This window comes from Electrona antarctica (assembly GCF_951216825.1).
Source record: "Electrona antarctica genome assembly, chromosome: 3".
Taxonomy (NCBI): domain Eukaryota; kingdom Metazoa; phylum Chordata; class Actinopteri; order Myctophiformes; family Myctophidae; genus Electrona; species Electrona antarctica.
The window spans coordinates 5307329-5317944 of NC_136808.1; the positions used below are offsets into that span (position 1 = coordinate 5307329).

General features: G+C 49.2%; 1 protein-coding gene across 1 annotated transcript; it reads right to left on the reverse strand.

Annotated features, from left to right (window-relative positions):
- Positions 1-4031: 4031 nt before the first annotated feature.
- LOC306920630 (uncharacterized protein) lies at positions 4032-10319 on the reverse strand (the record flags this gene model as incomplete). The annotated part of the gene is made up of 6 exons (XM_079497439.1): positions 4032-4455; positions 4512-5164; positions 5285-5530; positions 8040-8222; positions 8343-8588; positions 8709-10319. The coding sequence occupies 6 exons, from the start codon at positions 10317-10319 to the stop codon at positions 4032-4034; spliced, it is 3363 nt and encodes a 1120-aa protein (XP_079353565.1).
- Between the last annotated feature and the right edge of the window lie 297 nt (positions 10320-10616).

The window sequence follows — 10616 nt, forward strand, 5'->3', positions numbered from 1 at the left end:
CCTCTGGTGTTGTGGGTGTGGACTTCGTTAACATTAAGGAAGTATCTAGACAGGTACATGGGTATCTTGGTGGTGTATCGAATCTTGTGGACCAGACCCATTGCAAGATGCTGTACTCTGTCGTCGACCCTAAGCCATTCCAGCCTGTCGAAGTGGGCAGGGGTGAGGTGGGTTCGGGGGGGCTAGATCAAGTAGGAGCCTGACCAGTTTGTTTTGGGAAGTCTGGAGCCTGGTTTTAAGGGCCTTTGAGGTGCTGTGGTACCAGGAGGTGCATGCATAGTCAAAGAAACCCTGTACAAGGGCTCCTGTTAAGGTCTTCAAGGTGTTTTTGTTGTTTGTGAGGAGATCCTGTAGAGGAATCTTGTTCTATGGTTGACTTTTTTGATTACGTTGGTGGCCATTTTATCACCGGAAAGATTAGCCTCCAGGATGGAACCTAGGTAGGTAATTTCATCTTTACGTGTGATAACATTGTCACCCACTCTAACCAAGAAGCCATTTGCCTTGCTGAGATTACTAATAGAGCCAAAGAGAATGGATTCAGTTTTTCCCAGGTGTAAAGATAGTTTGTTATCAGCGAGCCAGGTGCAGATTCTACCGAGTTCAGAGCTGAGGGCATTTTCAACCTGCAGTTTGTCCCTGTCCGAGACCAGCAGTGCTGAGTCATCTGCGAACAGGAACAAGTTGCAGTCACAAGCTGAAGTCATGTCGTTTACATATATTAGGAACAGTAGAGGCCCTAGTATATGCTTCCTTGTGGAACGCCACAGCTCACTGGGAGGGGGGGGGGGGACAGTGTTCCGTTCACTTCCACCATCTGTGAGCTGGAGGTGCTTTATTATTGGCATGAGAATACATAGTTTACATTGCCAATAATAAGACCAGGGCTGCCAAGTCTCACGCTTTGAGAGTGAGAGTCACGCAATTTGACCTTTTACCACGCACCACGCCACACCTCTCATTTCTCACGCACGCACAATACGCATGCCGAGGGGGGGCATAAAATGTGCCAAAAAAGCCAAGCCGGCTCACATAATAACAATTTTCTCCGCGGCTCCGCCGCGTAATAACGCGCACCCATGTGTGCGTCCTCACAAACGGCAAAAATAGCCGATCTGCAGGAGATCATGCAGCACTGTTATATGCAGTAGAAGGGTAACCAGGCAGTGGACCACCAAATCGTCAGCAGGGTCCCTGACTGTGACGCATGGAAATGAGCCATGCAGAGTTTAACATCGCTTCGAAATATTTTTCATGGAAGACAATATAGCCTCCACAAGTTACAACATTAAGTGAGTAAGTCACAAGTGACTATCTCTCTTCTATACTGGTGTGTGGCGTCTCTTGCGTGATATGAGGAACGGTGCCAGTAGCCTACGCACATTATAGGGACAAAGTTGTGTGTGTGTGTGTGTGTGTGTGAAGGGGGAGGGGCCGCATCGCAACTTGTCGTTATAGTTCTGTTCAGAGAGGGAGAGAGAGAGAGAGAGAGAGAGAGAGAGAGAGACCACAGATGTGTGGGCATGGGGAAATTAAAAATAAGGCATTTTCCCAAATTCCAGTTTTCTGACTTTTTATTTCACAACATATTCCCCAATTTCCACTGAGATTATGGGGTGAATGAATGTGGCCAGACCCATCTTCTCTTTCTGTCATAGTGACATTGTCCTGCATCAGATCATGTCCAAATCAGGTTCTCCAATCCCCAGTAGCCTCTTCAGTTTTTTGAAGATTTTTTGAGTGGTGCAACCACTCCCTTACGGAGCTATGTGTGTGGCTGGCTGGGTCTGAGCACTATGTGTGTGGATTGCTGGCTGGCTGGGTCTGAGCACTATGTGTGTGGCTTGCTGGCTGGCTGGCTGGGTCTGAGCACTATGTGTGTGGCTTGCTGGCTGGCTGGCTGGCTGGGTCTGAGCACGAAAACAGCGTGGTTGTTTTTCACCACCTGTGCGCAACCAAACACACATGCACATATTAACTGTATATATGATGATTTCGGGTGTGCCAGTACAGTACAGTACAGTACAGTAGTGGGCCCCCCACATGGTAACTCTGTCATTTCTCTACCGTTTCGGACACGGGACGGCAGGGACGACAGGAACCGGCCCGGCACCCTGGGCTCTATCCTGTGGGTCTGAACCCCCCCCCCCCCCCCCCCCCCCCCGGGGGCCCCCACACGGAGTTGCACCACTCTAGGGTGGGAGGCCAAATCGACATTAAAAAAGGCCAATTGTTTTCCGCCGTCGAACGCATTAAGACACTAAGGTCTCACTCTTGGCATTTTCTGAAACTTGGCAGCCCTGGGTAAGTTATTTTTTGATTACCAATGGCGATGTGCTTTTTTATCGAAAAGAACTGGGGATCTGTTTCCGTACTATGCGTGCATTCTGGGAACAATGGGCTGGCGTTTGCGGGGTTTTTTGCTTCAGGCCGTTATAAACGATCCGAGTGGGATGTCTTTTATCCCTGCTCGTGCAGTAGTATTGTTTTTCCGTGGGACTGTTCAGGAAGTCCGGTATTTGGTAGTTTTCTTTGTTCACATTTCAGGTCTTTGCTCGCACATTTTCTTCTTTGTGTGCGTGTTTTCTCTTTACGGTGGCTTGCTTGCCGTAAGCGCGTATGCCGGCTACCGTAAAGCGTCGTGAGTTATGGATGGGAATGAAATGGGATGAGGCGTTTCATTTTGTTTTTGTTTTCTGCGGCGAGGAATTTAATGGTAGGGTTAATTAATCATTGATTGTTCGCCTTCATAGATTCGATGCTTTGTTTGACACAAGAAGGGGTCGTTTTTAACTGAGCGGGACAACTGTTTGTTTTTGTTATTTTTGCTATTTTCTACGCACGGTCTAATTACGGTGAGTAGTGTCTTTTACCTTGTTAAAAAGCCGCGAATTTGGTTTGTGATTACCCTGGTGGTGGCGGCCGGAGATGTGCTGTTAAAACGGTGGGTCATGATTATTTATATGGGTGTTTGCACGTAAAGTACTGGGTGAAACATTTTTACTGAAGTTTTTTTTTTTTTTCGTCTAAAAAGGGGGTCTCAGGGTGGGAAACCTGGGTTTGCGGGTTGGTTGGTTTGGGCAGATGCGCCTGTGAGCGACGGGTTTTGTTGCAGACTCGGCTGATTGGTTTGTCAGCCTTTGTTGTAGATTCACCTGTCGACGGCGCGCTAAAGGGACGTTTGATATCTGCATTTTAATTCTATGAAATTCTGTTTGGATTTGTCCTGGTGCAAAGTCTGTCAAAATGGCGTTTCTGTAGCTGAGAAATGTTATGGTTTGGTTCAGGAGCGACTATTTCTCTGATTTTACAGAGAGGCGGGGATAAGGGTGTGAGATGGTTACTGTTGTAATCAGTGTGACTGACACTGCCTGTGTTTCGTTAGCACCACCCCCTCAGCTCAGCATATTACGTAGCTAGTCAGGCATAGGGTGAAGCTGTGTATTGCCCAGGTTGCCCACTTCCGGCGTCGGTTCAAACGTTCTGGCGTCGCGTCAAGTTTGTGTTCACTTACAGCGTCGAGGTAAGCCGTAGTTTTAATTAATATAGTGCTGTCTAGTTTCTAGGTTGACTTATGTAAACAACCTCTTACTTACGTTTACCTCTTCTCTTGTTAGACGTTGGTGGAGCTCCGACTTAGAGCGGACAGCTGTCATTGTATGCATGTTGGTATACAGGCTGCTAGAAACAAAGGTAGGCTTGCCTCGTACGGCGATAGCACAAACAACCCGTTGAATCTAAGAAATGGTGCCCCAGTTATTTATGTCAATGCTTATCTCGTTGGTAGACGCTGTGAACGAGAGCCCTGCTAGAGTGTGTGTGTGTGCGTGGTACACACACGAGCTGGAACGAGAGGCTGCTAGTGTGTGTGACATGAGTCTAGAGGTAGGCTTAGCGTCTGTATTGCGACAGCATTAAGTCTTTTTATAATGTGTAAAATGTGAGTTCTCATAATGTGTTTATATTACAAAGATTTATTTATTAACAAAAACCACATACACATAAGCAGGTTAAAAAAATAAGAATCTCCATTAGTTAGGCGGTGTAAAGGCCATCAGGTCACTTGGGCAGACACTTTGCCTGATCCGGTCCTTCAGGTTGGGGGTGAACAGGAGGAGGTCTGATTCAGCATTTTGGGCCTCAATGGCAGCCAGTGGTAACTGGGGTGGCAATACCTGGTCCAAATCTGTGGGAGGCATAGCGGCATCCTCCTGCGTTCGCTCATCCCCACGCAGAGCGATAGGACTCTCCATTTCTACATCCACAGGTAGAGACGTTTCCATGGCATCAAAGTTCCTCGCCGACAGGCTGTATCGATCATCATCTGATGGTTGCAAGTATCTCGCCATATCCAAGCCAGGACCATCCTCAACAACTGAGCTGTCTGGAGTGTAATTTTCATGGGCCGGGGTGTAGATGGCACAACAGGGCAGGGAGACACAGTGAAGCTCAGGTCTGCTTCAGGAGACTGGCTGGAGGGAGAAGTGGGCATGCATGGAGCAGGGGAAAGCCTTGGTGAGAGTGGCTGGCTGCCGATCTCTGGCTCCTCTTCTCCATCTTGCACGGGACGAGAAGCAGATTCCAAACTGCTGGCAGCTTCAGTAACTGGAGATTGTTCAGACAGAGTGCAGGGGGTCTGAGGCAGGGCGAGAGCGTGGCGGGCAGGAGTGCGACTACGGTGATCAGGGGAGGAGTAGTTGAGAGGGGAGAGGTTGGACATGGCAATGGATTGGCGGGTCACTCTACCACAGGGAGAAGAAGCCAGAGGCGTCTTGGCAGTACTCAGGCAACTCAGCGATCCTGTCTTGGCTGGGCTTTCCACCTTAAAGAAACCGCCATTAAAGACTACAGTGTCTGTGGCCTGGGTAACTGTTGGGGCTTCAGACACATTGATGCTGGGGGTGTCTTCTGTGACAGCAGCCTGGGCAGCCTTCTCCACCTCTGCAGCCTGCTGCTTGGCCTTCATTGCTGCCTTAACAGCAGCCAGGCGTGACTTGGCCTCGGCATTCGTGCCTACGCCCTTCGGAGCAGCAGCAGCAGCAGCGGGAGGTGGTTTCTTGGCAATCTTCCACCGACGCGGTGCAGGTTTATTTTCCTCCACCCAGCATCTTGCTTCAGCCTCCTCAAACTCCTCCTCCTCAAACTTCCGAAATACATCTTCAACCTGGAAATCCCAGAAACCCTGCAGGTCATTGCAGCTGGTGGGCTGCTCCCCTCGTCCAAGCTCACAGTCATCGACAAGCCCCAGAAATTGGCCAAAACGCTACTTCATGAGCAACCTGGCCTGGCCTGGCCTGGCCTTCTCCACCTCTGCAGCCTGCTGCTTGGCCTTCATTGCTGCCTTAACAGCAGCCAGGCGTGACTTGGCCTCGGCATTCGTGCCTACGCCCTTCGGAGCAGCAGCAGCAGCGGGAGGTGGTTTCTTGGCAATCTTCCACCGACGCGGTGCAGGTTTATTTTCCTCCACCCAGCATCTTGCTTCAGCCTCCTCAAACTCCTCCTCCTCAAACTTCCGAAATACATCTTCAACCTGGAAATCCCAGAAACCCTGCAGGTCATTGCAGCTGGTGGGCTGCTCCCCTCGTCCAAGCTCACAGTCATCGACAAGCCCCAGAAATTGGCCAAAATGCTACTTCATGAGCAACCTGGCCTGGCCTGGCCTGGCCTTCTCCACCTCTGCAGCCTGCTGCTTGGCCTTCATTGCTGCCTTAACTCTTTGAGAGTTTCATGGATTTCTATATAGTTTTTAGACTTCTCTATGGCAGAATGGCGTTTTTGAATGATTTATTGAAAATTCTCTGCTGTGAATGTGTGACAACGAAAGACCTTCAGAGAAAGCTTGGCTTGTCTGCTTCCAGGAAAAAAATGAACTGAGTTGATAAAATGTTTAGTTGTGGTGTTGGAAGCCATTTAAAAGAGCCTGCATTTACACTGGGTAGTGTTTCTAGGACAACAAAAAAAGTTATGACCGGTTGAAGTTTTATTTTCTAAATAACTTTTTTTCTGCTGGGCGTACATAGCCATGCAATATCTCATTTTAAAGGGTGAGTTGTCTAGTTCAATTAAAATAAAATAAAAAGTTTCTCACATGTACCACTGTAGATATTTTGCCATCTATAAATAGCATGGTCAGTCATGATCAATCTGACCTATCCAGCTAAAAGTCCCCCTAGCTCTGAAATGGAACATCATATAAACTCAATTCTTTTTTGGGGTAAAATTAGACATTCTAACGCACATTTTGATATATACCATGTTTACATAGTCTTACCAGTACCGTGTCTATTCATGCATGTATCTCAAAAACCTGTTGTGAAGAAACAGTTTTGATAAAAAACTCATCCAAGGACATTGTTTTGATATGACTTTGTGCCCATGATATGTATCAAAATATAGACTTGAATGTATACTGTATTATAACAAAAAAATTGGGTTCTTACCATCTACCGTTACAGAGTAAATCACAGTTGAAACTCGCTTAGTCAAACCATAAACCTCAGACTAGTGAACAAAATAGCCATGACAGGTCTAACTCATTGTAAAAGCTTGTCTTTTATTTTTTATGACTAACATAATACAATTATAATAAATATTACAGAAAATAAATAGGCCTACATACAAAACAGTTGTCCCCAAACTCCCCAGTGTCCCCAAACCACTGCATTCCAGTTGTTCTTGACGGTGTGTGTGTGTGTAGGCTAAATTTAAAAAAAACAACAACTGAAATGAATGAATGCATCCGGTTCAGTGTCGGAGAACTCCATCGCAGTCTTGACTCTTCGTCTTCATCATCATCATCATCATCATCATCCTCCTCCTCATCTGATGCCAGTTCTAAATATATAAAAAATAAACATTTAGCTGTAGTCAGCCCGGCCAATAGCCAGTTGGGGGGGGGGGGGGACGTAGGCTATCTGACATCATCGTCATCATCATCATCACACGGAGACACACTAAACAATGTACAATCATGATTGTATACAATATACAATGAATGCAATTATCATGCAAGCTCAGACGTCAATGAAACGTCATACAGATCTTATATAATACGCTACTGTTAGCTTCACTCCCCGTCCCCCCTCCGATCCTTGTAGCAACGTCATCATAACCACGCGTTGCTTCAGTAAACGATGCATGTTTGTTCTCCGTCTTTGTAGACAGTAAATAAAAGGAGCGAACATTACTCTAAAGATCAGATCGCCTATAAGGCACGCTACAATATAAAATACTTGTACTGCCATGCGTGCATGCCTGCTACGATACATTTGTACTGCACAAACCAACCGATCGACACCAACCCCCCCTCCAGCCCTTAGCCAGCACCAATGCACCGACCAACACCATTAGCCAGCACCTTGGGTGCTGGCTAATGGCTGGGGGCCATCGTGGTGAGTCATTCTGGCGTCATGATCTGACTAGTAGTAGTAATTATCCAAGCATCTATTTGTAGCGATCATCTTATGATTTCTGATCACTATAGAAGGGCATTTTCTACAATAAGATTACCTCAAAACATTCCGGGTTGATCGTCTTCTTCAATGGTTTCCCGGTATAGCTCATCGGACGACGATGGGGAGACAATGAAAAAAGGAGGGAGGGAGCAGCGAGTCTCGCTGTAAGCACTGGACCAGGGCTACTCCGCCTGGAGAAGGCGACTGGGACGCGTATGGATCAATACTACTACCACAAAACTCGCTCAAATAAATAGTACTGCTTTCAACTTTTTCTGCTAGAAAATCGCTCGGGCGAGACGGCAAACAGGCAAAACAATGATAACTATGAAGACTCCCTCTGCCCCCACTGTTTACAGGGGGTGGGACCAGCTTCCAATGGCAACACGTACACGTGTGTCACGTGACACGGGTTTTCTGGGTAATGTAGTTGGAATATAAGCTCAGGAATTTAAACAGCGCTTCGGAGCATATTAATATGTTTAGATTCATCAAAAACTGTGAAGACGCCAATTGGCGTCATTGATCATTTACGGAATTCTGATGAAGACGCCAATTGGCGTCTTTCATCTTCTAAGGGTTAACAGCAGCCAGGCGTGACTTGGCCTCGGCATTCGTGCCTACGCCCTTCGGAGCAGCAGCAGCAGCGGGAGGTGGTTTCTTGGCAATCTTCCACCGACGCGGTGCAGGTTTATTTTCCTCCACCCAGCATCTTGCTTCAGCCTCCTCAAACTCCTCCTCCTCAAACTTCCGAAATACATCTTCAACCTGGAAATCCCAGAAACCCTGCAGGTCATTGCAGCTGGTGGGCTGCTCCCCTCGTCCAAGCTCACAGTCATCGACAAGCCCCAGAAATTGGCCAAAACGCTACTTCATGAGCAACCTGGCCTGGCCTGGCCTGGCCTTCTCCACCTCTGCAGCCTGCTGCTTGGCCTTCATTGCTGCCTTAACAGCAGCCAGGCGTGACTTGGCCTCGGCATTCGTGCCTACGCCCTTCGGAGCAGCAGCAGCAGCGGGAGGTGGTTTCTTGGCAATCTTCCACCGACGCGGTGCAGGTTTATTTTCCTCCACCCAGCATCTTGCTTCAGCCTCCTCAAACTCCTCCTCCTCAAACTTCCGAAATACATCTTCAACCTGGAAATCCCAGAAACCCTGCAGGTCATTGCAGCTGGTGGGCTGCTCCCCTCGTCCAAGCTCACAGTCATCGACAAGCCCCAGAAATTGGCCAAAATGCTACTTCATGAGCAACCTGGCCTGGCCTGGCCTGGCCTTCTCCACCTCTGCAGCCTGCTGCTTGGCCTTCATTGCTGCCTTAACAGCAGCCAGGCGTGACTTGGCCTCGGCATTCGTGCCTACGCCCTTCGGAGCAGCAGCAGCAGCGGGAGGTGGTTTCTTGGCAATCTTCCACCGACGCGGTGCAGGTTTATTTTCCTCCACCCAGCATCTTGCTTCAGCCTCCTCAAACTCCTCCTCCTCAAACTTCCGAAATACATCTTCAACCTGGAAATCCCAGAAACCCTGCAGGTCATTGCAGCTGGTGGGCTGCTCCCCTCGTCCAAGCTCACAGTCATCGACAAGCCCCAGAAATTGGCCAAAACGCTCCTTCATGAGCAACCTGGCCTGGCCCACTGTTGTGCGCATACGATCCCTCATCTCTTCAGGGATGGAGTCATCGTCCACTTTCACATCCCAGAGCTGACTGAGGGTGGTCAACTTGGCCGTTTCAGTGGTGACCTGTGACCTGAAGTATGGCACGTCATGTTGGGGCTCCTGGGGGCTGGTTGGAGCCTGAGGGGAGCGGTGTGGGGATTTAGGAGGAGACGGTCCACTCGTCTCAGCCTCCAAGAGGGGAACAGGTGGGATGTTCAACATTGAGCTGGGTCTGAGGAAGGTCTCCACAGAGCGTGGAGTAAGCGGCTCGAATTTGAATGTGGAGAGGCCAGCAGGGGTCTCAAACACAAACCCTTTAGGGGCAAAGGAGGAGGTACCCTCAGTGGCAGGCCTGGGAGCAAGGGTGTCAGATTCCGCCACCAACTCAGCTTCCTCCTCACGGCGAGTTGATTCTGCACCCTGCTTCACAGCTGCAGTCTCGTCAACCACCACAGTCTTGACAACCACAGCTGCAGTCTCGTCAACCACCACAGTCTCGTCAACCACCACAGTCTCATCAACCACTTTGTTCTTGCCTCTGCCAGTAGAGGTTGCTACAGGCTTAGCATTGCCTCTTGTTGTCCTACCTCCAGCAGGCTTGTCCACGTTTGAGACGGTTGCTGCACCAGCCACTGGCCCTGCTCTAGGGACAGCATTGCCCCTGGTAGCAGCTGGTTGGACTTTGGCTCTGGCAGATTGTACAGATGGTTGGACAACTTTGGCGCTGGTTGTAGCTTGGGCTGGCTGTGGCTGGACAAGAGCTGTGCGGCTCCTGGTCATTCTTCCCACTACAGGCTTGTTTGGCTGCTGGTCCAGCTTTGTTAAACGTGTGCCACGGGTCTGTGGCACTTTCACCGCTGCCTCACAGGGTTTGGCAACTGGAAGCTGTCGGGAGAATGAGTCTGTGGGGTGAAAAATAAGCTTAAAGACCCCCTTACGTTCCTTCTCCCTCGTCTCCTTCTCCTTTATTAAGCTCTTAGTCTCCTTCCATTTTTTAAGCATCTCCAGTCGTTGTGCGACAGCCAAGTCTTTAGCAGACTGTCCAACCCGTGGCGCGGTCTCCTTAACATTGGAGATGTTGACTGCCATGATGGAGGCCTCCAGTGTAGAGTCCAGCTCAGGGACCTGGTCAAGCTGCCTGCGGCTGTTGACGGCACGCTCCCGGTTCTCCTTTTGAGATTGTGATCTCCTCCGGGACATCTTCACCCTGAGCATAGGGGACTGACACTGCCTGTGTTTCGTTAGCACCACCCCCTCAGCTCAGCATATTACGTAGCTAGTCAGGCATAGGGTGAAGCTGTGTATTGCCCAGGTTGCCCACTTCCGGCGTCGGTTCAAACGTTCTGGCGTCGCGTCAAGTTTGTGTTCACTTACAGCGTCGAGACGTTGGTGGAGCTCCGACTTAGAGCGGACAGCTGTCATTGTATGCATGTTGGTATACAGGCTGCTAGAAACAAAGACGCTGTGAACGAGAGCCCTGCTAGAGTGTGTGTGTGTGCGTGGTACACACAC